The sequence below is a fragment of the Meleagris gallopavo genome, chromosome 27 (genome assembly GCF_905368555.1).
Source record: "Meleagris gallopavo chromosome 27, MGAL_WU_HG_1.1, whole genome shotgun sequence".
Taxonomy (NCBI): domain Eukaryota; kingdom Metazoa; phylum Chordata; class Aves; order Galliformes; family Phasianidae; genus Meleagris; species Meleagris gallopavo.
In genome coordinates this window covers 1,856,576-1,884,417 of record NC_139430.1, presented here as the reverse complement: position 1 = coordinate 1,884,417, position 27,842 = coordinate 1,856,576, and the positions used below count along the sequence as shown (strand labels likewise).

Genomic DNA, 27,842 nt, shown 5'->3' with positions numbered 1-27,842 from the left:
GCGCCTGCGCGCAACCCGCACGCAGCCCGTGCGCCTGCGCAGTGGGGTGATGGCAGAACTGCGCGTGCTCCCTGGGCGCCCAGCGGGCGGTTACGCATGCGCGGCGGCGCGGCGGGAACGCGGAGGGGCCGGGCGGTGAGTGGCGCATGGGGCCGCTCTGGCCTGCGGGAGGGGCGTCTCTATGGCCCAGGAGTACCTGGGTGGGGGGCCTGGCTTATCTCGTGACATCGCGACCCTGTTGTGTCACAGATCTGTGATGTCACGGGTGCAGGTAAAGAGCTGTGGCTATGAATGGTGTCACAGCCCTGTGGCATGGCACTGAAGGATGTTGTGGCTCTGTGAGGTCATGGACAGGCAGAGGGTTGGCATCCCTGGGTGATGTCATGACCCCAGAGGAGGGGTCTCTGAGTGACATCACACCTTCAGGTGACATCAGAGCGTGACATCACAGCCATGGCAGGTGCCCCCCGATCCCCCCTGCACTGGGAGCAGCAGCGAGCAGCAAACATTGTCCGCCTCCTATCACTGTACCGTCCCCTCCTCGACTCCTACATCATTGTGAGTGTCCCCAGCGTGTCCTCCACGTCCCCAGCATGTCCCCAGCACCGTGTCCAGCAACTCTCACTCCCCACAGGACTTCTTCACTGAGGGGCTGTGGGCAAAGCTCCCACCAGCCTGGCAGGCAGCCCTAGAAGTGGCAGACTCCCCGCAGCTGGCAGCCATGCTGCTGGGGACTGGGGGCATGGTGGGGCAGGGCACAGTGTGGCCACTCTCCCTGCTGGCCTTCACCACTGCTGTCCATGCTCTCTCCTTCCCCCGGGGGCAGCTGGGGGATGCCCCACGCCCACCCTGCCAAAGCCCCCACTTACACCCACTTCTGCGCCGCCACGTCAAGCCCAAGAAGCAGCACGAGATCTGGCGCCTGGGCAAGGTGGGTGTCCCAGTTCTTCCCCCTGGTGTCACCTCGCAGCTTCCCCGTAAACTCATGGTCCCCTCTCCCCACAGGTGCTGCAGCGACTGAGCCAGGCCACCGGCTGTGAACATGTGGTGGATGTGGGCGCAGGGCAGGTAGGAAGGGACTGCTGTGAGGTGATCCTCAGGGATGTCTCCCGCACAAGCATGTCTCCATATTCTCCTGTCCCCCTCCCAGGGTCATCTCTCTCGTTTCCTGGCCTTCAGTCTTGGCTTGTCCATCACTGCTGTGGAGGGTGACGGCCGCCTGGTCAGCCTGGCAGAGCACTTTGACCAGGAGTTGCTGCGGGAGCTGGGGAAAGCCCAGGCACGGGGTGACAGTAGGAGGCTGCAACCCTCCCAGCACCACCCAAACACAGCCCGAGACCCTACAGATCCTGCATCCCTTTGTCCCCGACGCCCTCAACACGTGGCTGGCTGGCTGGATCCACAGGCACCTGGGCAAGAGTTCCTGCTGGCCCCCACTCCAGGGCCAGCCCTCGCTGCCAGGAACCCACTGGCATGGCCTGTGGATAGCGAGCAGGTACTGCTGACTGGGCTTCACGCCTGCGGGGACCTCAGCGTGGCCCTCCTGCGTCACTTCGCCCGCAGCCCCCAGGTGGCTGCTGTCACCTCAGCAGCTTGCTGTTATATGAAACTCTCCACGTGCCCTGAGCCAACTGCTTCCAACCTTCCTGGCTACCCACTGAGCGCCTGGGTGGCTGGGCTGCCAGGTCACACGCTGTCCTACCGGGCTCGTGAGGCTGCATGCCATGCAGTGGAGGAGTACACAGAGCGGCTGCGCAGGGACAGCGAATGTTTGCGTATTCACTGCTACCGTGCTGTGCTGGAGACCCTCATCCAGGCAGCTGATCCCAGCAAAAAGCACCTGGGAGTGCAGACAGTGAAGAAAGCCCACACGCTCAGCTTCCCCGAGTGCGTATGGGGTCGCTTCCCCTTCGATCCCCTCCTGGCATCCTCCTTGGGCACTTGTGGGACTGGCATGGCTTTATCCCACAGGTATGCCCGGCTGGGGCTGACTCTTGTGGGGCTGGACTCAGCTGCTGTGCCTCTAGATTCAGAGTCGGTGTGTGCCATGCTCTGTCAGCAGCACAAGGTGGTTGCCTTCTTCAGCCTGGTGTTGCTGTTGGCCCCACTGGTGGAGACCCTCATCCTGCTTGATCGCCTACTGTACCTGCGGGAGCAAGGTGGGTGCTGGCAGGGTAGGGAGCTGCAGGGAGCTGCAGGTGCCAACCATCCCTTTCTCCACAGGTTTCCAGTGTGCCCTCGTGCCCCTCTTCAACCCCCGGTTCTCCCCACGCAACCTGGTGCTGGTGGCCGCACGGGTGCCACTGGATGCAGTGCTGTCAGGCCTGGACAAGGACATCCGTGAGGACGAAGACATGGTGAAGGGTGGAGGCGGGCAGGGGCAGGGCTGAGCCCAGTTGTTGGCTGTGAGGCACAAGCTAGAATAAAACCTGGTTTTACATGGTGCGAGGCTTGGACTGAGTGAGCAGGAGGGGAGGGGGGGGAAAGCAGGATAGTTTGCATCCTGTCAGTGTGACCCAGAGCTGCCAAAAAGCACTACAGCTATGAAAAATAAAGGGGCATCTTTATTGCAAGCTGCTGCCATTGGAGCACAGAACACAGCTTCAGGAAAGGTTTCACGTAAGATTTAGTACCAGTAGGATTTCTTGGCCCTGCGTGTCTCCACAATCCCCATGGCGTCCATGATCTCCTCCTCAAAGGTCTTCAGGGATGGCGTGTAGGTTTTTTCCAGCGTGTCATCTACCGATGTGTCCTTGGGGCCATCTGCGGGTGGAGGGGACGGAGCTAAGCCTCCAAGCACCTTGTGGATGCTGCAGCTCACAGCCATCCCCCATCCCCTCACCAATCCACTGCTCAGGAACGATGCCGTCCCGGCGCTGTCGCAGAGGGAGGGGGATGATACGGCCGGTGCGTAGCGAGACACGGACACGCTCACCTTCCTCCGTGTACCGCCAGTCTACCTCTGTTGGCTTCCTGGTGGGCATATGATGTGAGAGGGTCAGCACTGAAGCCAGCAGAGGGCTCCCCAGCTCCCCGTGCGAATTACCGGTCCTCAGGGTCCACCAAAGAGATCTGGTTGAGCAGCAGCGGAGCCTCGCTGGCAATGTAGGTGCTGCTGTACTTGGCATTCCTATTGACATAGCGGTAATGCTGCGGGACAGGGCAGGGTTACGGCTGCTCTGCACCCACTGGGATGCATCTGGGCTCAACTCCACGCTCGATACTCACCGTGTTCAGCCCTTCCACCACCACCCAGTTACGGGCGCGTACAACCTGGGTGACCATCGCCTGCTTCCCCGCATCCTTCCCGGTCAGCACCTGGACCTGCACAGGGTTGGGGGGAGGTGGGGGTTCAGCGGGGCTTCCCCCACCCACTTAAACCGGGGTTTGTGCCGCGTGCTCACCGTATCACCGCGGAACACCTTCCAATCCTCCCTGCTGATGGGTTCCACGAAGATCTTCTTGCGACGTAGCCCCGGGGGATTCCGGAGGCGTTCGGCTGCGGTGCCGGGCCGCCAGGTGCCGTGCCGGTAACCCTTGGGCAGCTTAGGCCGGGCTGCCAGGCTCAGAAGAGCCGATAAGCGCATGGTGCCGGGGCTGGGGGCACCGGACGGGGGTCGAACCCGCAGCACCGCCCTCCCCACCACGCCCCCCCCCCCCTCCGTCCTTCCGTCCGTCCGTCCGTCCGTCCCTCCCACCCGGGGCCGCCCGCACCGCAGCGCCCGCCGGGAGTTGCGCCTCTCTCCCCGCCTCTGGCGCGGTGCATCCCGGGAGCGGCCGCGATTGGGCGGAACAATCACGTGGGAGGTCGCGCGGGGCACGCTGGGAGTTGTAGTTCCAGCTGTCTCCCACGGCCCCCATTGTCCCCACAATAGGTCCCGGACAGAGGGGCTCGAGTGCAGCAGCAGTGGGCAGGGCGGCTGCGAGCCCAGCTCCGTCTGCGGTGCGGGAGCCTGGCCAGGGCTCCATTTTCTACTACAGTTCCAGCCCCACGGCTCCCCAGGAGTCCGGGCAGCAGCCCAGGGCCCCCATTGCCTCCCTTCCGTTTTTCCTCTCTTCCAACTGTTTCTCAGTTCACCTCAGGACTCCTTCTGGCATCAAGACACAAAACGACCCAAAGCGGCCTAGAGCAGGAAGGGGCCGGCACCCCCAGAGGAAAATGCAGGCAGAAGCACTTTAAAAAGGCATGAATCGCTTTTATTTCAAATCAACTGATCAGCCCCCTAGAAATCACTAATACAAAGCATGCGCCCCACGACAGCAGGGCCAGGAGATGCGGGTCGGTTCAGGGGTTCTCATTACTGGGTTTCTCTTCATTTCTCTCTCTCTTTTTTTTTTTTTTTTTTTTTTTTTTTTAAATTTCATTTTCTGTTTGTTTCTCGTTTCCGGAGCCGTGGACGTGACGAGGCGACGAGGGCGAGATGGGGCAACACCCTGGGAGCCCAGCAGGGAAGGGACAGCGGGAGATCAGCTCGCCAGGGAGGCCACTACAGGCTGCAATGGTCAAGAAAAGACATGGTGATGGACCCCATGGCACCAGGACCCCCACCCTGCTGCCAGGGCTGCTCCCCAGTGCCCACATGGGTAGAAGGGAGCCTGCATTTTGGGGACTGGGATCACCCCGTTCACTGCCCTCACCTCTCCTTGTGGTCTCTGACCTCCTCTGCCTTATCCTTGCCCTCCTGCTTGGCTTCATTGGCGTCCGGCACGCTGGCAGCATCGCTGTTCTTCTCCTTCTCCCCTTCGGCTGGGTTGGGCTTCGGCTCCTCCTTGGGAGCCTCTTCGTTGTCTATCTTCTTCTCTGCTTCCTGCCCTTCTATCTCCTTGGTGCGCTTGGGGGAGTCCTGGGCAGGGAGAGATAGGCTCAGCCCAGCCCCAGTGCCCCCTGACCACGTCTCCATCCCCTTCCTACCTCCAAAGCATCTTCTGCTTTCCTCTTGATCCCGGCTTTTTCGTTCTTCTCCTTGGATTGCTCGTCGATCACTAGCTTCCCCTCCTCATCGCTGCTGCCCTCTGCGTTGCCCTTCTTCTCCCCGTCACCCTCTGGCTCTTGCTCTGGCTCAGCGTCCTCAGAGCAGGTCTTCTTCTGGGTAGGCTGGAAATGGACAGGGGGGGCTTAGAGGGGTGGGACAGGACACCCAGAGAGCAGGGCAGGAAGTGGCCACAGAGGGAAGTCACCCACCTGGTAGCCGGAGGCTTTGACAGTTGGGTTGTGCTCGATTTCCCACAAACCTTCACTGAACCCTTTCCTTTTGTTGGGTTTCCCAAACTTCTCCTTGCATTCTTCATAGGGGAAGAGGTCTTTGGGCCCCAGGAATGCCCTGATCAGGGAGAAGCAATGAGTAACAGCACCTGGGGAGGGCCTCATTGGCATTACGGCACCCAAAGAGACCCAGATCACAGAGTGTGGGTCCCATCTACGACCCCACTGATCCCATCCCTCACATGCACCGTGGCTCCACTCACGTTTCATGGGTCCCAAAGAAGAAGACTTGGTATTTGTTGGAGGAGGACTTTACTGCAGCTTCTGGCATCTCATCAATCTGTATGACATGGAGAAAGGAGTGAGGGCTGGGAAGGGCACAATGATGGGACATCATCCACTGGTTAGAACACGGGTATACGGGCCATTGCGTGCCACCTCTTGGCCTTATTCCTCAGGAATTCACCCACCAGCCAGCAACATCAGGGGCAAAAACAGCAGATAACAAAAGGATTATGGCAGCCCTGGGCTGGATGGGCACCCCACTGCACCTGGATCCAGCCTGAGCATCACAGCTTGATGTGAAGCTGCATCCCTGTGGCAGCAGTGTGGGCACCGGAGGGGACAGCGAGAAGCGGTCGCTGTAAGCTCTTGTCTAGACTGGCTCAGACACATTTAGCTCAGCAAAATCGTGGCTGCACGCAGGAGGAACAGCTCCAACCCAGCTCTTGTGGCAGCGGCCAAAACACCCCAGCTCGCCTGAAGCTCTGTGAGCCCCCAACTCGGCGAGCAGCCAGCACGGCCCCGTCAGCAGGTGCCAATTCACCAAGCGTGAATATTCCCAGTGCACCACGCGGGAGCAGAGCGCAAAGTGGCTCTGGCAGCTTTTTATAGAGTCTAAAAATAACCCCGGCTTGAGCCAGCACGAGCGCAGCCATAAATTCCCAAGGAAGCCTCAAAGGGAGGTGGAAGGAGAGAAGTAGGGTGGGGGTCTTGAAGCGGAGAAGGGCGGCGGGGTGAGATTGCTGGCTCCAGTGCTGCGTCCCGCTGACAGCGTGCTGCTGACTCACGGCACGACCTTTGCCAAACATCAGTGCTGAGCCTCAGTTTCCCCAGGTTCCATGCTGGTGTGGGGCTCCCAAAGGGCTGCCAGTGGGGTTTTTTTGTTTCCTTCCTCCTGGCACATCACAGACGTGGCCCTGGAGCAACTTGCAGGACTCAATGCCAGAGCTGGCAGAGGGGATTCTGCTGGAAATATCCTGAGAAGTCCAAGAGCTGAGGCACAGGGCTGCACCGGGTGACAGTGCTGGCACAGACCTGGGCTGGGGGTGCCCAGGAGGGATGGGATGTCTCCATCCAGCACCCCTGGCCCCAAGGACACACTCCACGTGTGGGAGCCCTCTGAGGGTCTCGTTGTTCCCAGCTCCATTTTACAAACACAGCAGAGAAATTGGGGCAGGGATGGAGTGAGCAGCTCTTGACAGTGCAGAGCTTGGCCTCACATCATGGTGCTGGACCCCCGCCCACAGTGCTGATGGGGCGGAGGAGAAAATCTGATTCAGAGGGCAGCTGGCCAGCCTGCCCAGCTCCACGCTGCAGGACACTCAACACAGATCATGTTTCCACAGGTCTCTCCTCAGCAGTGGCACCAAAGGCCCCATCAGCCCCAAGGGGAGTGGGTCCAGGTGAGGACGCTCTATTCTCCACTCCTGTGGGAATATCCCGGCTCTGCCACCCCAATGGCTTCAACTTTTCCCATTCAAAAGGGCCGTTTACAGGTTTACTTCACCCTGCTGAGAATTACATGGTACAGATACAGCTCTGGAGAGGCCACAATGCCTTGCAAGCAGGACCAGATATTTTTAAAACCTCCGTCCCTGAGGAGAGGCTGTGCACGTGGTGCTGCACATGGTGGCTCAGCCCCCAGTGTTCATTCTGTGGGACATCCCCCAGCAGCGACAGGGACCCTATCGTCCCAGAGCCCTCTGGTGCACAGTGCCACAGGATCCGTCCTTGGCCAAGGTCGTGGCTGGGCAAAGCAGCACAATGCAGCCCATAGAAGGGACCCCATGGATTTCTGGTAACTGTGTAGGTAACCAGAAAGGGCGCGGAGTCACATCATGGGTGGGACCCAATGGGTGGCAACCTCTTATCTGCCTTTTTTCACCCAACACTCCCAGAACATCTCTACTCACAGCAGCGGGTGGGGAAGAAGCAGGGGCAGGGAGATAAGGGGATGTCATAGAGATAGCCAGACTGGGCGCCAACAGCACAGGCGGGTGCTGGGGCTGTTGGAAAACCCTTCACCATTTGGAGCCCATATGGTGCTCTGCCATAGCACCAATGTCTGTTTGTCCATCCCAGACCTCAATATTTCAGGACGAGGTGCCATGGTGTCACCGGCCTGTTCTTTGCACAGGAACCCGGGGAGGCCAAAACAAGGGGGTGGGACAGGAGGGACAGCTCTGGAGAACAGCTGGGGCAGGACAAGCACGTACCCCACACGGACTCTGCACTCAACCTTGGCACCTGGACTTTGTAACCAGTGCCCAGAGCCTGGGACAACACATGCAGAGACCCAGCAGACGCTGGTTTCTGCCTCAGTTTCCCCAGTGATGGAAACAGGATTGTGACTAGGGTGGGGAAGGGGGGATTAACCAGTCAAGACCACAGGGAGGCAGTGCTCATGCATCCCATATCCTAAGAGACACTGCTGCAGCTCAGTGGCATGACGCCAGGCACAGCTCCACAGGTTTCTCTTGTCCCCCTGGGGCAGCCCCAGCTCCTGCTGCCAGCACAGGAGGCAGAAGGACCTCATCCAAGCAAAAGCAGCCTCTATCCACCCCCAATACCCAGTGATGGGATCAGGGCCCTGGGGCAGCATCTGACCCAAGCAACTGACAATAATGGCCTGTGAGCAAGAAAGGTGGTGGGAAGGACCCTGTAGGAACAGCATAAGGGTGGGCCCTTTGTCCTCCCAGCTGTAGTGCCTCAGTTTCCCCTCCAATGCAGCCTCTCCATAGAGGCCACACTGAGAGCTTTCTGCATACAGATGTCAATGGAACACGCTTGGTGCTCACAGCACTTATATCTCAGGGGCAGCCCCCAAAGCACGCACTAGGAAAACAGCCTCAGCACTTCTCCCTTCCCCAGGGAGGGGAAGGAGCTGCCACCTCCCGGCCACACCTGCTTCATATTCCAGGAGCCGGAAAACAAAAAACCCCAGCGAGTGGCTGGAGGGGACGGGAGCGTCCCCATTAGTCATGGCTCTGCCCATGCTACCAGGGCAAGTGATGGGGTCAGGGAGGGTGGGGGGTTCAGTCCTGCAGAGGGGCCGGTGTGGGCCCCAGGGCTGCGTCCCCATAGGATCAGGCTGAGAGCAGCCATAGAGGCTGAAACCCAAGCGACCGCCCTGGCCTGTGCTAATTTGGGCTGCAGGAGTCCGGCCTGGTGTGAGGCTGCAGAAAGGCCTTGGCTTGGTGGTGTGAGCTCCAGGCCCTGCGTGATGTCCTCACAGATCCCCATGGTCCTCCTCCCCCATAAGGCTGGAGCAGACAGGGCCCCTGCAGGCTGCCCCTCCTCCCCATGGCCGCTTTGGCTGCGTGCTGCCAGGCCGCTGCCCGACTGAGTGCCTCTCCCCGCAGTCTGGCCAACAAAACCACCATAAACCGACCCAAAGTTGGCTGGGGGGAGGGAACCCACGCTGTTCTGAGCCCCACAACAAGGAGCCACGACCTGGAGGGGGGGCAGCAAGGAAGCAGTGCTGGGGGCCTAAGGCTGGATCTAGGCCTGGGGGGAGGAATGAAAGTGGAAGGCTGTAGGGCGGGCTCCCCTCAGTGCTGCTTCCCCAGAATAAAGGGGCAGAGTGGTACCGGGGAGGGGGAGCCCACAAGTAAGGCCGTGAAACTTCGCCACCCCCCCAACCCTCACAAAAGGCCCCGGGGTCACGCAACGTGGGAGGGTGGGGGGGCCACGTGGAGAACCTCCGCACACACCTACGGCCACGGGGGGAATGGAGGGGGGGGGGGGGCTGGGGGGTGGCTGCTCCCGAGAGGAATGGGGGAATGAAACAGAGGAGATGGAACGGAGCAGAATGGAATCGGGCAGAACGTGGGGATAGGATCGAATGGAACGAAAGAGGGTCAGGCAAAATGGAAGAGGGGAAAAAAAAAAAAAAAAAAACACAACAAACAACAGAAAGAATAAAATAGAATGAAATGAAATCCTAAAATAACGTAGGTCCCCTGCCCTCCCCTCCCCGCCCCCGCTTACCCGGGCGGGCCAGTGGGGGTAGCCCTTCATCTTGGCGAAGACGAGGTCCCCGCACTTGTACTCCTTCTGCCGGTGGGAGCGGGACATGATGGCTGCGGGCCGCGGGGGGGCCCGGCGTGAAGTTTGGGAACGGGAAGGCGGCGGGAGGAAAAAAAAAACACACACACACACACACACAAAAAAAAAAAAAAAGGGGGGGGGGGGGTTGAAAGAGAAAAAGAGAGAAGGAGGGAGAGCAGCGCACGGAGGGAGGTGCGGGCGGCCCCCACCGCAACGCGGTGCGGGGGGGGGGGGGGCGGCCCCGGCCCGATCTGGGAGCGGCGCGGTACGGCGGCCCCGGCCCCGTGCGGTTGTTTGGGTTTGAATTCAATCGCGCCCTTCCCCCCCCACCCCCGCACAACCCCCCCCCCCCCCGCGGCGGCAGCACGGTGGATGCGCTCGGCGCTCGGCCTGGCGCGCGCTGGGCTGCGCATGCGTGGAGGTGAGGCGCTACCACCTGTGGGCTCTACGTGGGGGGGTAAGGGATGGTGAGGGAGAGATGGGAACCCAAATAAATTAAAAAGATTCGGAATGTATCTCCGTGTCGCTAAACCACCCCATTGGTGGGGACGGACCGGGTTGGTACTGTGGCCAGCCGAGGCAGCGCCACAGAACTGAATGGGATAATAAGGACAGGCCCCGGCCGCCATGGCTACCCACAGGCCCCCGTGAGCAGCGCAGGTCCCGCGCGGTGCATGCTGGGAGCTGCAGTCCCGCTCGGCGCTGCGCTGTGAGCCCTGGCAAGGCGGCTGGCGCGGGGCATGCTGGGAGCTGTAGGCTGGCGTTGAGCACGCGGCTCTGCCACCATTTGTGGGCGCTTTGTGGCCGTGCAGAAGCAGTCAGGGCTCGTTCAAGCGGTAGCGCGGAGCGCTCCGGCCGCCAGCTTCTCTCTGTGCACCCTTCCCGCACCTCCCAAACCCCTCGCGGTCTCCCTCGTCTGCCGCGAATGCTTCTGGGCCTATTCCCGCCGCCATGTCAGCGCCCTTCTCTCCGCCGCGCGGCGCCTCTCGCGGTGCACGCCGGGAGCGGTGGTCCCCGCGGGCGGCTAGCGGACTGCGTTTCCCGTGAGGCTTTGCGGCGGGGCGCGCTGGGAGTCGGGCGGCGGACGGCGCGCAGGGGCTGCCGGGAGTTGTAGTTCGGCGGCCCCGCCGCAACGGCTGAGGGAGGGGGAGCGCGGCCGGCGGCCATTATCTGGGAGCGCGGCGGCAGACGCGGAGCCGATCTCCCGGCTCCCCGAGCCGCCTCCCCAGTCCCCGTTGCCGCCGCCGCCGGGCGGGGTGGGGCTGCCATGGCGGCGTAGCCTCGGCCCTCTCCTTTCCTTCCTCCCCGCTGCTCCCGTTCAAAGCGCGGCGGCGGCGCGGCCTAGCCCAGAGGGCGGATCCTCGGCCTCGCGTAGCGGCTGCTGCCCGCCCAGGGCTGCCCTTCGCGGGTGGCCATGTCCCTGGTGGCCTACGCCAGCAGCGAGGAGGACAGCGAGGCGGAGGAGGCCGCGGACGAGGAGGTGGAAGCCCCCAGCACTCCGCCTCATGACTCCCCGGTCCTGCAGCCCCCGGCCCGGGGGGGGCTCTTCGCCTCCCTTCCTCCCCCTAAAGCCTCCGCGCTGCCCCCGCCGGCCCCCCAGGGCAGCGGATTTCCCTTATTGCCTCCTCCGCCCTTCCTCATGGGCCCGCCGCCCGGTGTGAGGGGCTTCGGCCCCCCCCCGCCCGCCCCGAGCCCGGCCCCCGGCCCTCCCGAGCCATCTGCCGGCAGCGGGGAGCAGCCCCGGCCCGGGGGGCTCCTCCTGCCGCCCCCACGGAACGTTGCCTCGGCCTCCGGCCCGTCCCCGCCCGCCTCGGGCCCCACCGCTCTGCCCAGTGCTGGGGGGGACCTGGGACTCCCCAAGCCAAAGAAGAGGACGGAGCCGGTGAAGATCGTAGCACCCGAGCTGCACGAGGGAAATGTGAGTATGGGACGAGCTCCGCTGAGAAGGGGGGGGTTAGCCCTGGAGCTCTGCTTTGTGCTCTCCAGGCATCGTTAGGTTGTGAAGCACGGTGCTGTGTGCCTTGCGGGGCAGCCAGGCACCACAGTCTGCCTGGTGCCATGGTTGTGGCATCTGGAGAGATCTGTCCGGGCCGCCAGCCCTAATCCTAAAGCACTTTGCAGAATTAAACTGAGTTATAAACTGAGTTTATAACTGTAATGCACCTGAATCCAGATGATCTGCACTCTTATTTATTGCTGAAGTCAGTGCATTGTTTTAGAGCTGTATGGCCTTCTTAAGGGCATCCCCAAACAAGCCTGAATTTCTCTTCATACTCTTTGTTTGCTTTGACATCAGTAGGTCTTCCTGACAATGTCTTGTTTGATTGTCTGAAGGCTTCAGGTGTCCACCAGGCCTGTAGGTATTCCATCTCAATTCATGCTTTTTTAGTTGATGCTTTATTTGATGCCTTATTTAGTTCTTGAGCACCAAATCCAGGTACCTGGCCATAAGCCAAAGCAAGCTGTGACTATGTGAAGGGAGATATGGGTCCTCATCCCCCTTCTTGTCTCCCTGTGGACAATTGCAGCGCTGGTGGCACTCTGGAACCCATTGGTGATTCTGAGACCTTTGTGTCAAAGGAAATCAGCCTCTGTCTTGGGAGGATTATGGCAGTGCTGGGGCACAGAGGGAGCTGTTCTCTGTCCCACTCTTGAGTGTCGTGATGCTGTGCATGCTTCAGGGAGCTGCACTGCGAAGTTCGGGTTGTTTCCACAGGGACAAGCAGCTTGAGGGAAAGGTTTCATGGTTATGGATTTATCAACAGCGCCAATGAATAGCAGTCTGCCAGCATCAAGGCCCGTGGGAGCTGAGATAAAGTCAGCATATCTTGTTCTGCTGGAGCAACAGCCTGCAGGAAAGGAAGGGTGAGAAGGGCACCGGCTGCCCCCAGACCAACAGCCAGCCTCCTTTGGCAAATCCTGCACAGCTCCTGAAACTCTACGGAGGTGTAGCAGCTAAATGTGTCTCACTGCTGAGCAGCAGAACGTGCTTCTTGTTTGGCAAGCAACAGGACAGTGCGCTGCTTGCTGTGAGATGCTTGTCCAGGTCCGTTTGAGCTGAGCCTCCCAGCAGGGCAGGTTTGCTTTTTGCAGTGGACAGGAGAAAAAATACATGGTGACTTAATGTGAAGAAGATCTTGTGGCCTTTTTGCTGCCTATCTCAAATCTTCTACCTGATCTTAAATGTTTGTATGCTCCACGTGTACCAAGCAGGAGGATGTATGGGCAAGCAGCATAGGTACAGACCATTCCCTGGTACCCACTTTTTGCTTACTCATTTCTTTGCAGCACTTCATCATATAAATATTCAGGCTCTTAGCTTCCTTGCTGGCCTTACAATCACTGAAATAAATATATGGAGATTTTTTTTCCTTTTCCTCCCTGTCCTCTACCCTCTGTGTTCAGCAAATTGGCTTTGAACAGAAGCACTGCAGGTCATCAGGATAGTGAGTGCATGCTGCTGAGAGAGAAGTCCCTGAGACAGAGCTGGTCCTGGAAGCCCCTTTACCTGAGGCAGAATCCCCATTTCATCCTTTTCTCTTTACAGTCCCTTCTGTCCCTTTCTTTTGCACCTGTGGAAGTGCTCCTGGCCAGTCTCATCTCTCCTGAATACAGCGGTCTGGTTTTATTGCAACTCTGACTTGCATTTATTTGTGTTCTTTTTCTTTGTCCTGTTTTATAATTTAGATAGTAAACTGGCAGAAGACCTCGTTTCCTGTAATCTATTTAAAGTGCTCTGCAAAACAGTAAGATGATAAAGATGTCAGGGGCCTTTTCTGATGGCAGAGATGACCAGACCTTACACTCAAGTTTTTAATGGATATTTAACAACTCCAAAGTTATTGTGAACAATTTCCTATTAATCTCCACAGTGAATTTTTACACCCTTGCTTTGTGTGAGTTTTGTGCTTCCTCTCTGTTAATGTGATGCTGTCTGTCTCTTTGAAAGGGAGCGCTGACCTTTTGCTGGGTGGTTTGTGTTCTTTGCCTCGCTGTAGGTTTATTTTCCTCTGACTTCATTGTGAGCCAGCAGCTCAGATACTTTAAGTGCTAATTTCTGACAGGAGCCAAATATGTGGAGTATTTCTGCCCACCCACTTTGCTTTAGAGCAGCATTAAGAAGCCACCTTGAAAATTGGAAGTTTTGAATGAGTGAATCCTTTTTTGTCCTGTAAGTCGGATAAATGAACTCAAGCTGGAGATTTTTTGATTGCAGACATATTGCTCTGCTGAGATTACAAGAGGTAATTCTGACTTGTTTGCAAAGCTTCAGTTTTTACAGTGAAATGCAGCTTATTTTCTGCCTCTGCTCAAACCACAGCAGGCACAGCTGCTGCTACAGTGACACTGCAGCCCTGCTTGCTGTGGGCAGCTCAGTGATCTCCCATCTCTCTCCTATCTCTTTTTGTTCTGACACTGATGCATCAGCAAGGTTGTGAAAGAGGCTGATGACAGCCCACTGTTGCTTTCACTGCGGTTCTTGGCAGGTTAAATCCAGCCCTGCAGTGCTGTGATCCTCTGCTGTTTCAAACTGAAAGTTACCAAGTCACCAAGCAGGGGTGGTCATTGTTTTTTACTATCTCAAGTTGTGCTAAGCTCTGTTTTTCTTTCTCAGTCAGATTCAGAGGAAGATGAACCAGCAAAGAAGAAAAATATTTTTCAGGTGAGTATCTGGTATATTGAATTAAACAAGTTGCACAGGAAATCAGCATGTGATAGATGTTGGGTTTCTGCAATTGTAAACCTGTTTAACACAGGGCTTTCAGAGTATAAAGTTCCTGGGGTGTCAAATCCTTTTTGGGTAAGATTTCCTAAATTTAAATTTCAGTAAAATATGTATTAATGCGAGAAGTAGGTGGGTATTTGCAAGTACCAGTTTTCCTTTAAAAGTCCCACCAGCCTTTTGTGCAAAAAAGCCCTTCAGCATGTTGGAAGTGGCGAGCAATTGTGCTGAGCAATGGGAAACCCATTAATACTGTTAGAATTGGAGGAGATAATTGGCAGGGAGTCAGGGGAAACTAAATGGTCTCGTTCATTTCTCTTATTTCTATCAACCATTTGCCCTGCATGAAACCCACCAGGGACGTGGCGAGGGCTCTGGCTTGTCCGCTCTGCTTCCTCAACCCAAAAACTTGACGGTGAAAGAGACCAATCGGTTACTTTTGCCCCACGCTTTCTCGAGGAAAGCAGCTGACAACGCCTCCGAGTCGAAGCCTGCAAAAGCCCCGACCTCATCCTCCAAAACAAAACCTCCGTCTAAGCCGGCCGTAGCCACAACTCCTTCTCCCTCTGCTATCAAAGCTGCTGCAAAGAGCGCTGCCCTCCAGGTAACCAAGCAGATTACGCAGGAGGAGGATGACAGCGATGAAGAGGTCGAGCCAGAGAACTACTTCTCCTTGTCCGACAGGAGCGAGCCCAGCGTTGTTGCTGCTGAGGCGTACATGTACTCAAGCCCCGTGGTGTCAGAGGAGCCACCACCTGGGACGGAACCGGAGCCGCAGTTCCAAGATGCTGCTGCCAACGCTCCTCTGGAGTTCAAGACCGGCGTGGGTTCCAGTGCTGCTCATCACAGCTGGCTGCCCAAATCCGGAGAAGATTATGACAGTCAGCCCTATGGCCAGTTCCCTGCTTATGGCGATGCTGGCGGGACTGATGCGTATTATCAGGTGGGTCTGGAACAGGGGAGGCTTTGCATTGGTTAGTGAAGCAGGCCGTGGCTTGTGAAACTCCAACCTGAGGTCTCCGGAACGAGGAGCGGAGATCCACAGCATCTCTCCGATGAAGAAAGGTTGAGGGAACTGGGCTTGTTTAGCTTGGAGAAGAGAAGGCTGCGGGGAGAGCTCATGGTGGCCTCCCAGTACTTGAAGGGAACGTATAAACAGGAGGGGGAATGGGCTGCTTGTGAGGATGGATTGTGATAGGACAAGGGGGAATGGTTTTAAACAGACAGGGGAGGTTTAGGTTGGATATTAGGAGGAAGTTTTTCACTCAGAGGGTGGTGAGGCACTGGAACAGGTTGCCCAAGCAGGTTGTGGATGCCCCATCCCTGCAGGCATTCAAGGCCAGGCTGGATGTGGCTCTGGGCAGCCTGGCTGGTGGTTGGCGACCTGCACACAGCATGGGGGTTGAAACTGGATAATCTTTGAGGTCTTTTTTCAACCCAGGCCATTCTACGATTCATTCTGTGATAATACAGCTGGGTTCTTCTGGCACGAGAGCCATAGAAGCTCTTTGTGGGATAAATGTTTAATGGCTGCACTCATTGTAAAATGCCCCAGCAGAACTGCCCCTGCTCTTGTCAGGGTGCTGAACCAGGGAGTGCCAGAGCCGATATATGAAGCCAGGTTGTTTCTAGCAATTCAACACTGCTGAGTGGCTATTGGAAAAAATGCCCTGTACTCTTCAGTAGTGCCAGGGTAATGAGGTGTAATTAATGACTGCTTCCATCAGCCTTGCGAGGAGGCGCGTGTGTAATGCACTGTGCTTCTCATAGTCCTGGCTGAGAGACCAGCAGCTCCAAAGGTGAGGTACAAGATTCAGTCTCACTTCTCTGGGCTTCTGTGGATGTTTTCTCAGGATCCATCTTGCTTTGCTGCAGCGATGAACTGGTTTTCCTTTTGCTCACAGGATTACTACAGCAGTGGGTACTACCAGGAGGTGGAACCAGCACAGGCACCGCCGCAGGAGATGAGCACCGACTCCTCCTTCCTAGATGATGAAGCGGTTGGCACTTATACTATCTATCCCACTATGGAGTTTGCATTTAAGCTCTGCTAGAACATAGGACCTGCTTGGCAGCCTCGGTCCTGACCCTCCAGCACGACCCGTGCTCCTTGCCGAGTTGGACCGGATTGTTCCGTGGGGTTTAGTGCTGTGCTGTGGAGACATGCAGTGTCCTTCCAGCAATATGTTGGGCTACTGCTCCTGATGGATTTGCTTGCTGTATAAGTAGGTGATGCTTGTTATTCCCACCTAGCCCAATTTTTTTTTTGTTAGGAGTATATATGACGGGCAAGTTACCTCAGTAGGACATTCAGATACTTTCTTGGTAGCTCCTCTAGCACAGCAGTGGATTCCCCACATTGTTGAAGTGCTCAAGATCTATAGCTCTAAAACCTGTTTAAAAAGAAGCAAAACTAACTCTCATTGTTGATTTAATCTGGAAAATGCCAGTCTTGTCAGCTGAACCAGTAAGGGCTGCAGAAGGTGGCTCATGTCGTGCTGACTTCCTTTGAAGAACCTCTGCTTTTGAGATTTCAGTTATGGAAGATGGATATGTTAGCAGTTGAACTTGAGGTGTTTTCCTAGCATTTAAAATGAGGAGGCTGAGGGCCTTCTCATAAATAAGAGGTAAATGTTGTTTTTCCCTCTGCATAGGAAAAAAAAAAAAGATTGTAATCTTAATGTTAAATGGTTTAAGATACTCTGATCTATAGCAAAGCAGAACTATCCTAAAGAAAAAATTCCTCATTGGAAAGGTATATGGTAATGTGGCCTGTCCCATGCTAGGGGAGCAAAGAGGGGGTCATCTTCCAGCTACCTTTAGCTGTTTCAGGTTGTTGGTGTGTGATGTTTGTGTAACTCCAGTTGTTTCTGTCCTTCTTTCAGTTCAAACGGCTGCAAGGCAAGCGAAATCGGGGGAGAGAAGAAATCAATTTTGTGGATATCAAAGGTGACGATCAGCTGAGTGGAGCCCAGCAGTGGTTGACCAAATCCTTAACAGAGGAGAAAACCATGAAATCATTCAGCAAGGTACAGACAAGATGAGAGGAGTGCTGACTGGGGTTTTGGAGACCTGTTCAGTTCCTGTTTCAACCACAGCTGGAGCTGTTCTAGAGGCTCTGTAGTCACTGCTGTAGGGGGAACAGGGACCCTTGTCTTCTGTGTTATATAAGTAATTATACATAAGAGAATAGCAGGGCTTCTCACGACACAGTGCGGGTGGTAAAGACCAGCTAGGAACTGCTACGGCCTGAGGAAATCTGCCCACAACCTTAATGTGAAACAAATGCTCCTTGAGCTGGCTTTGTGCAGGCGCTTGTCTCGTTTTGCTGTCTGGGTCAGCATCTTTCTGGCTTTAACAGTTTATCTGATGTTGTTTTCTAGAAAAAAGGAGATCAGCCCACAGGACAGCAAAGGAGGAAACACCAGATCACATACCTGATCCATCAGGTGAGTACCGTGGAAACCAACACAGATAGAATTGAAGGGGGCTGGTGGAGTTGCCCCTTTGGCCCTCCAGGATTCAGAGCTCCCAGCTTGGTTTTTGTTCTGCTTCACCCTGCCCCTTGCAGCCAGCTCCAGTGCATGTGTGCTTGTGTTTGGTTATGAGGCTCATTGCTTCCTGTCTAATTCCACGTGGCTGCAGCGTGGTTGGTAAGCAGCTGCTGAGAGCGACCCACAAAAGAAACTGCATTTCAGCATAAATGAAATGCCTGCGCATCCCAATTAATTCAGGCCTCTGTCAAGATAATTGTGCTAGCTCCTGTAACGAGCCTTCTAGCTGAAGCACGCTGTAATCCCTGTCAGCAGGGGCAGAGGAGGGTAAAATACTGCTGACTCAATTGAGGAGCAGCTCTGATGCTCAACTCTGATGCTAATCTTCTCGATTTCTGCAGGCGAAGGAAAGAGAACTGGAACTGAAAAACACGTGGTCTGAAAACAAACTCAGTCGACGTCAGACTCAAGCCAAATACGGATTCTAACACCTCTGTCCCATGTTTTGGCTCTTGTCCCAGGTGACTTACTGTGTCAGACCTCTCCTGGCCTTCGGAGACCAGCTGGGCTGGCGTTGAGTGCTGTCTGTCGGTGGGTGGGAGGATATTGCACTCCCCTGTCAGGAAAAAGGTTTCTTTTGAGCCGTTCCTGAAACTCCACCTGTAATCGTTCCCCCGTCCTTAACAAACAATAATGTGGAAGGTTCAAATCAGGTCTGTTTTGTACAGCCAGCAACAGTCCCAGGGCAGCTGCAGGAGCTGTGCCTGGTGCAAGGCTGCTGTCCTGTAGGTGCAGGGCCGTGTGTCTGAAGCAGCCTCGTCACTGGAACCTGAGGCAGAGTCTCTCTAAACTTCCACGTCCCACTTTGCTCCTTCCTCAGACTCGCTGTACATCAAGAATGTCATTTTTTCATTCTAAAGACACTTTCAAGAGCCATCCTGTTTGTTGTTTTTTCTTTCGGTTGTTATTTTAGATGAGACGTGATCATGGCTGTTTCATTTTGGCTGAGTAAATCCCGTGCTCCTCTCATACGAACGGTGGATTTTTGGTTTGTTTTTTTTTTTTTGGTGTGTGTGTGTGCATGTGGCCAAGTTATTGTTTTTGCTCTTGGCTACACCAGCCTGTCCATGTCAAACCATGCTGAGGGGAAGCTCTTTTTTTTTTTTTTTTTTTTTGTTTCAAAGGAGAAGCAAAGTGACAGATCGGAGCTTGGAACAGAAGTGAAAATAGTGCAGTGTCGAGTGCAGAAAGCAGTGAGGACCTCAGCCAGCACGAGCTGCTGCTGAGAACCTTTGGGTATACCTGATGGTTGTGTGTACATCGCTTCCCTTTTCCCCTTCTTCCTCCTCCCTCTGATCCAAGGCCGACAGTGCTGTAACAATCTGATCTCCATGCTTATAGAACTGAGTATCCCAGTTTCCTGGGAGCAGGCACAATGAAAGCTGCCTACTGTACATTTATTTTTCAGCTTTTTAGCTTGTTTGTATGAATTTTGTTTCCTATAAAGGCATCACATCTGTTTTAGTGTTAACATTACCCTCTGGGCTGGGAAGAGGAGACAGTGTCCGGCCTTAACTTTTTAAAAATTAAATTGATTTAAGGTATTAGATCTAGGTGGTGTGACTGCAAATCATGTGCAACCTCACCAGCCCAACCCATGCATCTTTAGCCAAATCTCTGTGACCTCTCTTAGCTCATTGTTCACCACTGTGTGATGCTGAAGGGAGCAGGGAGCTGGTCTGGTTCTTTAACTCACATTTCCAACACTAAGGGTTGTATTTGTTGTAACTGCAGTTAAAATAGTGGTTACTCCATTTAGGAAAAAAGCTCCATGAGGTTGTTTTTCTCCCATTGCCTGTTAAAAAGGAGCCAAGAAAAAAAACCCCAATGAAAGAATTTGTTTCTTAGAATATTTAAAAAAAGAAATGTAACTTCTAGTTTAGTTTCCTGGATGTTTTAGTACTTTGCAGAGCCAAGTTTGAGTATCCGAATGACCAAAATAAAGTTACTGTTGAGTAATTTATTCATATCTTATATGTACAGTGAAATCCTCTGACAAGAGATTTGATAAAGGAATAAACTTTTAAATGAACTGAACCACAGCTGTTTGCAGTGTGAGGCACGAGGTGAGGATCGTGGGTTGGGTTCTGCTGTGCTGCCCAACTGCTGTTGGGTTCCTTGTCCTCTGCTGTGTGTGCAGTGAGGGTCAGGTGTCCTGAATGTGGGGCAGCAGCACCTGGAAGGCTTTTTCCCACTGCAGTTTCGTGGGTCTGAGCTCCTCTGGCTTCATCCTGCCAATCCCTCCCAGGGACTGAAGGCAGCATTCAGATCCCCGTGTTTATTTTTGCCTTTTCAATATGTAATTGCTCATTTTTAACACTAGAGGGGACTTAGGAGGATGGCAATCACTGCTGACTTTTGCTCTGCTTTTAGCCATTTATGAGCAAGAACACGAAGGCTTGTGAAAAACGGAAGTGATTTTCTTAGAGGTAGAAGCATAAACCTCTGTTCTCCTTTTCAGTCCTCCTTTTGAAGCTCCAACGCTTCCAAATTTGGGTCTCTGGTTGCTCTCACACACTTTTCCCTTCTGTTGTGGCTGTGTGCACCAGGACTGATGAGAACCACATTCAGTGTCACTGCACACTGGGGGCAGAGCAAGGAATTGGGGTTGTGCAATGGGGCAGCAATGGGGCAGCACTGGCTCCATGTCATCCTCGTCTTCTGTTCTGGGGTTTGGTGCTGCTCTGTGCTTGGTGGCTGAGCAAGCAGGCAGAGCTCAAGGCATCTGTTGGCAGGACCAGGCTTGTTTGAGCAGCCAGCGAATGCTGCATGGATGGCACCAGCCCTGCCCGAAACCCATCTGGTTCTGCTCTAATAGCCTTTTCCTCCACCCTGATTCTATTCATAGCAATCTCTTTCTGCGAAGATAAATTAAATCCGTTCTTCCTCATCCCCTTTGAACAGGGTTTGGGAAGCAGGCGACCGTGCCAGGAAAAGCATGTGAATCCCAACGCAGAGCTGATGGATGCTGCTGGTGTGCCTGGGACTGCCTCCAAGGTCCGGGGGTCTCCCTCTGCCCTGCAAGAGCAGAGCAGGCAGACCTTGTGCCAACGAGAGGCTGGGCATTGCCATGGCCCTACCTATGTGCCTTAGGGGTGGCCTCTAGAAACCTGCTCGTAAATGTTCTCTGGAGCTGCGGCTTGCTTGGTGCTGCTCATCCTTGGGCTGTACACAGGGTCATCAAACTCCAGTGCTGAGTTCACTGGGGTCAGGGGAATCTGCAGGAAGGGAAACTGGTGAGATGGTGATTTCGTGCTGGGTGAGGGCTGGCTGGAGAGCTTGGTCCTGCACCAGAGCTTGTGCCTTATGGCAGGTGCATGGAAACGCACCTCTGGGGCCGGTCGGGGAGCTGCTCTCTGCATGGTGCCTGCAGTGGGAGTCGCTGGCAGCTGCCTTCTGTGGAAGCCCTGGTTGGAAAGGCTGCGAGACAACCGCCGGCGCAGAAATGTGGGGGCCAGCAGGGATCCAGGGCTCCATGCCCCTCGGGGGGGTGGCTCTTGCTGGACTGTGGCCACCTCTGCATAGATGTTAGCCTCAGGGCTGGGGCTGGAGCCCCAGCCCATGGCATAGAAAGGAATAGGCTCCACAGGCAGGGCCGTGTCCTCGTGGGGCTCTGCATAGGTATGGAAACGCATCAGCTGCTGGTACTTGGCATCAAGCATCTCAACAGGGTTGGCTTCAAGGTGTGTCTGCATGGAGGGGCTGTTGGCTTCTGCTCCTTCGCTGCTGGTGTGGCTGCGTGGTCCCTTGGTGGTCACTGAGGAGCTGACCTTGGCAGGGAGTGGCAGGGGGGTGTTGGAGGCCTGGAGAGGGAGGGAATGCTGAGGACAGTGTGGGGAAGGGGCTGATCCCATTGGACCAGCTGCATCCCCATCCCATGGACCAGCAGCATCCCTACCCCAGCTGCATCCTCATGGGCCACCAGCATCCCTACCCCAGCTGCATCCTCATGGACTGGCTGCATCCCTACCCCATCAGCACGTGCTATGTCCAGGCTGCCCTGGAAAGCACCTCTGTGCCCCAGGCCCTGCCTTTACCTCCTCAGGGCCACTCTCTGCTGCCTGCCCATCTCCTGGCACCCGCTTGGCCATGGTGCTGTATGCTGGGTGGTTTGCTGGTGCCTTGCAGGATGTGGAGCTGCCATTTGGGGTGCGCATCACTCCACAGGCCTTGTCCTGCAAAGTGCAAAGGGTGAAAGGAAGGCAGTCACGAGGCCAGGACTGGCCCAGCTGTGACGTTGGGTGGTCCTCAGGGTAGAGGTGGCACTGAAGTGCCAACCCCAGCCGTGACGCTTTGATTTCTCTGGCCTGGATTCCCTGATTTCCCTGGAGAAAGCAGCCTCAGTGAAGCAGGAAAGCAGCTGTTCCTCCCACGTCCTGCTGGGGCTAATGAAGCAGCTAATTGCTGCAATGAGAAGGCGTGCTTACCTGTCCCCACGGCACGGTCAGCAGCTCACCGTAGGGTGGGATGGGAACGTGGGTGTAGTGCTGCAGCAGCTCGGCCAGCTCGGGGTGGGCACTGTGCTCACCCAGGATCACGTAGTGCCCATTGGGCAGCTGGTCCAGCACAAAGTGTCGGCAGCGCTCTCTGCCCCTGCGGGGGAGGATAGAGGGGTTGGTGAAGGCACAGAGTGGGGTTGAGTGTGCCCATAGCCCTGGGCTGGGCTCCCTCACCTGTAGGACAGCACGAAGCCCACCGTGCTCTCACTGAAGCGCACCAGGAAGCAGCCCAGCGGTTCATCCTGCAGCATCTGTTCTGTGTCCCTGCAGGAATGGATCCCAGGACTTCACCCACCTGTGGGAGCATCCCGTGGGTGTGCAGGACCACCCCTGGGATTCCTTGCTCACTTGCGACTGATGAAGCCGTGGAACCAGGCTGGCAGATTGCCCGTGGCCCCCAGCCGATGCACTTGGGTCTGCTCAAACCACAGCTTGGTGCGTGCCCGCAGAGATGCTGCAACCTCCCTGGCCTGGGAGCAGCCCTGCAGCACGTGGCAGGGAGCAAGGGGCAGCTGAGGTTGGGGGCCCTCCGCTGCCTCCTGTCCCCTCCTGCCCCATGCATCACAGTGCTCCACACTGTGGGGCTGCAGCAGGGTCATGCTGTGTCCTGGCTGGATGCTATCTGCCTTGTCTCCAGCAACGCATTTGAAGGTGATGAAGAGGGGTTGGGTGTCATCCATGGAGCCACCTGTACTCGGGTTGCAGAAAGGAGCGGGCTGAGGGTCCCAGCAGCCCCCATGCTGCCCCATAGGGTACTGCTCCTCGCCCTGTTTCTTCCTGGTTGCCCTCACAGCGCTGCTGGGAACCCGAAGTTCTGGGAAGAACCAACCCTGTGTGTGTCAGCGGCTCTGCGTGCATGCAGGGCTCATCTGAGTCCCGCCAACACTCGGCCAAAGTTAATCCTGAGCAGATGCTCGAGGGGGTGGAAACGGCCACGCTGTGTCACCAGCTCTGAGTCACTGGGACTGGACCGAGCCCGTCCAAACTGGGGTCCTGGAAGGCCGGGAACACCAGACTGGGACCTTAACGCAGCACTGAGAGGACCTGGGAGCTGCGTGCACCCAGAATGATCCCCCATCCAAAGAGGCACTAAAAGGAGCAGCGAAGGCCCACCAAAACCACAGCAAGGAGCTGAGCACCAAGTCCTGCTCCCCACATTGCCTTTATCCTCCATTGCCATCCATCATGGCAACAACCCCTCCATGCCCCTGTTCCAGTCTTTGCTTCCCAACCTTTTTGCTTCCATCTCAACACACGGACCCCTGGGACACCCCCAGCCCCCTCCCAGCCCTCACCCCTACCTCCACCAGGACCCGGGGGCTGTGGGGTGGGCAGCGCTGGTGCTGCACTCAGCACGGTGATGGGCAGGAAGCGGCGAGTTGCACGCCGGGGCCACGTCACGGAACAACGGTGGGGGCTGCGGGTGGCACCGTGGGAGCACCTCTTTGCCCTCTTTCCCTTCACCCTCAGCGTGTTCAGCTGCTGGTGGCTGTAAAGCCGTGCAAGAGTTACCTGGGTGCATGGGGTGTACCTGGTGCTCGCTGTGCCAACAAGGTGCGTTGCAGTTGGGGGTGCAGGGCTGGCTGGGTTCCCTTCTTCCTGCACCCACAAAACCTCTTTGTCCCATCTGCACCCCTGTTTCTTGCACAAAGCCCAACCCGTAGCTGTGCTGGAGCCAGGTTGCAGCCCTGCACTGGAGCTTTGCACACCTGTAGTGGGGACAGAGCACCCCCAGCCCCACGGCGTGGTGCCCCCCGGCTCTCTCCACCTTAAGAAACCTGTTCCTCCTCCCTGCCCTCACACCCTGCACCGTTTCCCCTCCGGGCAGCCGGGTTGAACTATTTCTATCGGTGGTCAGGCAGGTTTCCTGTTTGCAACCCTGGTGCTCACGGCTGCGGACAGAACAGCCACGGCCCCCGAGCTGCTCCTCGAGGATGTGACCCTACAAGGCCTCTCCCAGCCCCTTTGCAGCTGTCCGGGCGCTGCCGGGCGGGGACAGCGTGGGGGGATTTCTCACGAGACCTTGGAAGCAGACGAGCAGCTCTTGGCGTTTCCTGCTGTTTTTCCCTGAGCCGCTGCCCAGCGGATCCCAGGAATCACAGCAGCTTCGAGGAAACCAAAGCGCAGCAGTGGCACGGAGCAGAGTGTGGCACTGTCCCACGAAGGGTCTTCATCCCCATCGCCGGAACTGAGAGCAGAGGTAAGGGTGCTGGGGTGCACAGCAAGCGCAAGGGACAGCATTGCCTTGGGGACAACGGTGCCGTTGTCACCACAAAAGCTGCCTCCCCAGTGCCCCCACAGCTCTGTCACATGTTGGGGACGGTCACCAGGCTCCAGCCTACGTGGATCCGAGGCTGTGCAGTGCCTGGCGGGGTGCCTGCGCTGCCCGGGGGTGGCACGGGGCTGTCACTGTGCAGAGCTGCCGTCCAACGGGGCTGGCGGTGCTGGGAGCAAGCAGAGCGTGGAGGGGGGAAGGCTCGGGGTGAGGATCTGGGCTGGAGACAGCTCTGCTTGGCCATCGATGGGGACAACCGTGCACAAAGCCGCCAGGTCCTGTGCTCCCTCGTTGTGTTCCTTTATCGAGGTGTTTTTTCTTGCTGGAGGAGGACCCTGCCTCTGGCATTGGGTGCTACCCCTCAGCACTGCACACTCGGCCACACGCCCTGCCTCCGTTTCCCTCTTTGCTTGGGAGCTGCGCCATCGGTGTGGTGAGTTTTGGGAGGGCTCTTCTTGGTCCTGCTGCCCCCTTCCCATCCCCTCTGTCTATTTATCTTTGCAGCCATGGCTGAGGATGGCGGGGCTGCCTCCGACAGCCCTCAGGTGAGAGCAACGGGAGGAGTCCTGGGGATGCAAACTGGGGGAGGAGGGGCAGGAGACATCTGTGAACCCCCTGCAGCATGTACCAGGGGGTGCCGCCCATGGGAGACTTTGTTTGGGTGCTCCCCGTGGGGCTAAGCCAGGTCCGTGCACTCCTGCAGGCGGTCGCCCTGCGTGCACGCAGTGTGGAGGAGCTGTATGAGCTGCTGGAGACGCTGGGCAGGTGAGTAGGGTGGTGTGGGGTGTGCGGAATAGTGGCATTGCAGTCGTGCCCCCCTCCCCATCCCCACCCGTGCCCTGGGTTCCCTTGCAGTGGACACTTCGGAGTGGTGAGGCGGTGCCGGGAGCGCAGCACCGGCACTTTCTATGCTGCCAAATTTGTGAAGACGCGGCGGTGCCGGGGCAGCCGGCGGGGCCTGGAGAGGGTGCAGGTGGAACAGGAGGTGGCCATCCTGCGGGACCTGCAGCACCCCAACATCATGCAGCTGCACGACCTCTTCACATGCAGAGCTGAGATGGTGCTGGTGCTGGAGCTGTGAGCGGCGTCCTGGGGTTGGGTGATGGGGATACTGGTGTTGTGCTCCCTCCAAACCCTCCCAGCATTGCCCTGCCCTGCAGGATGCGTGGTGGGGAACTCTTTGACTTTATTGCGGAGAAGGAGATGCTGTTGGAGGAGGAGGCCATCGAGTTCCTGGAGCAGATCCTGCTTGGGGTGCAGTACCTTCATGGGCGCCACATCGCCCACTTTGACCTCAAGGTGCCTGTGCAGGTCCCTGGCTGACCCAGGGTGTCCCCCCCACCCTATGGCTGCGTCCTACCTGGGGGTGGTTCTGGGGTATTTTATTGTTCCTCACCCACCCCCATGCAGCCTGAGAACATCATGCTGCAGGAGAAGGATGTGCCCAAGCCCCAAATCAAGATCATCGACTTTGGCCTGGCCCAGAAGCTGGAGGATGGTGTCACCTTCAAGAGCCTCTGTGGGACCCCCCAGTACATCGGTATGGAGCTCCCAGCTGGGCTTGGGGGGCAGCGGGACCCCTGGAGCCCCAGCTCTAAGGGGCAGACAAGAGCTGGGACAGCTTCGCTGGGAGGGGGACCTGCATAATTGGGGACATATCGGGGTGCCCGTGTGGTGCTTCCACCTGACATGCCCCCCCCTGCTTTTCCTTCACCCCTAGCTCCCGAAGTGATCAACTACGAACCACTGAGCTCCGCCACCGACATGTGGTGAGGAGAGGGACAGGGGTCTCAGGGGGACCCACGGTACCACTGTAGGGAGCCCCAGAGGACAGTCCTGACCCCCACCCTCTGTCTTTCAGGAGCATCGGGGTTATCACCTACATCCTGTGAGTAGTAGCGAGGGGAAAATGCAGCTGGGGGAAACTGAGGCACAGGGGGCAGCGTGGCAGGTCCATCTCCGGTGCTCACGCTCCCTCGTGTCCCCGCAGGCTCAGCGGCTTGTCCCCCTTCCAGGGTGAGACAGATGCTGAGACCCTCTCCAACGTCCTGGAGGGCGCCTATGAGTTCGAGGAGCGCTACTTCAGTGACACCTCTGAGATGGCCAAGGACTTCATCCGACAGCTGTTGGTGAAGGAGCCTCAGTGAGTGCCATCCCTGTCTCTGTCCCAGTCCCTGGGGGTCTCTGTCCCCATCCCTGGGGGGGTCCCCAGACCCCTGCCATCACAGCCCTCTCCGTTGCAGGGAGCGAATGACTGCATCTGAGTGCCTTGTGCACCCCTGGATTAAGGTGAGATAGAAGGGGGGAACATAGCTGGGCTCCCCTGGCTGCCGTGTGCTGAGGGAGTGGGGAAGGGGTGCAGTGATGATGCCACAGCTTCGTCCCTGCAGCCCCTGAACAGGAAACAGGCAGCAAAGCGGTGCCGCTCCTCCATCAACATGAAAAACTTCCGCAAGTTCAACGCCCGGAGGAAGTGGAAGGTGAAAGGGAGGGATAAGGGGATGAGGGATGGGGACGGCAGGATGTGGGGTCCCACCGCCTTTGGGTGTTTGTGTGAAGCCATTCGTGCTCCACCCCAGGGCTGGGTGCATTTGGGCAGGGGACCGTGGTGGGGTCTGTGCTCCAGTACAGGGGTGGAGGGGAGAGCTCCGTGCACAGACCCCTGCCTTGCTGCTCCCCCAGCTCTCTTACAACATGGTGTCTGCCTGCAACCGGCTGTGCCGCATGCGGCTGCTTTGCAGCCCCAGGACGGAGGGCGAGGAGCTGGTGAGATGCTGGGGGTGCATAATGGATACTGAGGGGCTGTGCCCTCACTGGGGGGGGCCCGTGGTCTTGTCCCTGCCCTTCAGCCCCTCTGTGCCCTTCTGTGCCCCCAGCGCTGCTGTGAGAGCGACCAGGAGGAGGAAGGCAGCCGCCCCGTGACGTTGCTCCGTCGCCGTAGGAGCAGCTGCTCCTGAGCTCCCCCCCAGGGTGGGGACAGCAGAGTGGGGCCGTCCCACAAAAGGGACCTCTGGACCTCCCTTCACCCCTAGCAGATGTGAGCACCTGGGTGCTGGAGCTGCTGCTCCCGGTGCTGCTGTGCTGAGGGCCACTGGGGCAGAACCAGGGGCACTGCTGTGCTCCCCAGGTACTCCCTCACCTGAGGGCTCTGCCCTTCCCTTGGCTCTAATTCGAGAAATAAACGTGCCCCAATCCTCATATCTTGGGTGTTGAGCAGAGCAGCTTCCTCCCCCTCCGCCTCCTCATCCTCATCCTC

The 27,842-nt window shown here is 57.0% G+C and overlaps 6 protein-coding genes across 12 annotated transcripts; 3 read left to right on the top strand and 3 right to left on the bottom strand.

The window, feature by feature from the left end:
* The first annotated feature begins 21 nt into the window (after positions 1-21).
* METTL25B (methyltransferase like 25B) lies at positions 22-2,443 on the top strand. 3 transcript variants are annotated; one of them, XM_031556924.2, is made up of 7 exons: positions 23-135; positions 427-558; positions 635-931; positions 1,006-1,068; positions 1,151-1,887; positions 1,972-2,159; positions 2,224-2,443. In XM_031556924.2, exons 1-7 carry the CDS (start codon positions 97-99, stop codon positions 2,388-2,390), a joined length of 1,623 nt encoding a protein of 540 aa, XP_031412784.2. In that variant the 5' UTR covers positions 23-96; the 3' UTR covers positions 2,391-2,443. The 3 variants fall into 3 exon arrangements, with proteins under 3 accessions (XP_085066010.1, XP_031412784.2, XP_085066009.1); XM_085209884.1 differs by having other exon boundaries at positions 22-135; positions 1,972-2,443; XM_085209883.1 differs by lacking the exon at positions 23-135 and adding an exon at positions 141-271 and having other exon boundaries at positions 1,972-2,443.
* Positions 2,444-2,544: 101 nt separating this feature from the next.
* On the bottom strand, positions 2,545-3,669 carry MRPL24 (mitochondrial ribosomal protein L24). The gene is made up of 5 exons (XM_003204600.3): positions 3,405-3,669; positions 3,229-3,324; positions 3,047-3,150; positions 2,843-2,973; positions 2,545-2,763 (listed from the first exon to the last, which is right to left on the bottom strand). Exons 1-5 carry the CDS (start codon positions 3,585-3,587, stop codon positions 2,627-2,629), a joined length of 651 nt encoding a protein of 216 aa, XP_003204648.3. The 5' UTR covers positions 3,588-3,669; the 3' UTR covers positions 2,545-2,626.
* Positions 3,670-4,175: 506 nt separating this feature from the next.
* HDGF (heparin binding growth factor) lies at positions 4,176-9,765 on the bottom strand. Its single transcript, XM_085209911.1, has 6 exons — positions 9,476-9,765; positions 5,467-5,543; positions 5,183-5,321; positions 4,913-5,095; positions 4,639-4,844; positions 4,176-4,494 (listed from the first exon to the last, which is right to left on the bottom strand). The coding sequence occupies exons 1-6, from the start codon at positions 9,560-9,562 to the stop codon at positions 4,488-4,490; spliced, it is 699 nt and encodes a 232-aa protein (XP_085066037.1). The 5' UTR covers positions 9,563-9,765; the 3' UTR covers positions 4,176-4,487.
* Positions 9,766-10,642: 877 nt separating this feature from the next.
* On the top strand, positions 10,643-19,849 carry PRCC (proline rich mitotic checkpoint control factor). The gene is made up of 8 exons (XM_085209902.1): positions 10,643-11,453; positions 14,151-14,198; positions 14,617-15,201; positions 16,163-16,258; positions 17,144-17,287; positions 17,642-17,707; positions 18,154-18,273; positions 18,937-19,849. The coding sequence occupies exons 1-7, from the start codon at positions 10,950-10,952 to the stop codon at positions 18,238-18,240; spliced, it is 1,530 nt and encodes a 509-aa protein (XP_085066028.1). The 5' UTR covers positions 10,643-10,949; the 3' UTR covers positions 18,241-18,273; positions 18,937-19,849.
* SH2D2A (SH2 domain containing 2A) lies at positions 18,802-23,950 on the bottom strand. Its single transcript, XM_085209905.1, has 8 exons — positions 23,824-23,950; positions 23,613-23,728; positions 22,660-22,999; positions 22,486-22,575; positions 22,240-22,405; positions 21,850-21,987; positions 21,142-21,615; positions 18,802-21,030 (listed from the first exon to the last, which is right to left on the bottom strand). The coding sequence occupies exons 3-8, from the start codon at positions 22,989-22,991 to the stop codon at positions 20,902-20,904; spliced, it is 1,329 nt and encodes a 442-aa protein (XP_085066031.1). The 5' UTR covers positions 22,992-22,999; positions 23,613-23,728; positions 23,824-23,950; the 3' UTR covers positions 18,802-20,901.
* On the top strand, positions 23,733-27,784 carry LOC100540942 (death-associated protein kinase 2-like). 5 transcript variants are annotated; one of them, XM_010723851.4, is made up of 14 exons: positions 23,740-23,865; positions 24,170-24,511; positions 25,091-25,131; positions 25,290-25,351; positions 25,442-25,663; positions 25,747-25,885; positions 25,997-26,126; positions 26,307-26,355; positions 26,448-26,474; positions 26,577-26,729; positions 26,830-26,875; positions 26,977-27,066; positions 27,269-27,352; positions 27,463-27,784. In XM_010723851.4, exons 1-14 carry the CDS (start codon positions 23,832-23,834, stop codon positions 27,541-27,543), a joined length of 1,500 nt encoding a protein of 499 aa, XP_010722153.1. In that variant the 5' UTR covers positions 23,740-23,831; the 3' UTR covers positions 27,544-27,784. The 5 variants fall into 5 exon arrangements, 4 of the variants coding, with proteins under 4 accessions (XP_010722153.1, XP_085066030.1, XP_085066029.1 ...); XM_031556923.2 differs by lacking the exon at positions 23,740-23,865 and adding an exon at positions 24,896-25,019 and having other exon boundaries at positions 24,386-24,511; XR_014879854.1 differs by lacking the exon at positions 27,463-27,784 and having other exon boundaries at positions 23,733-23,865; positions 26,963-27,066; positions 27,269-27,334.
* The last annotated feature ends 58 nt before the right edge of the window (positions 27,785-27,842 follow it).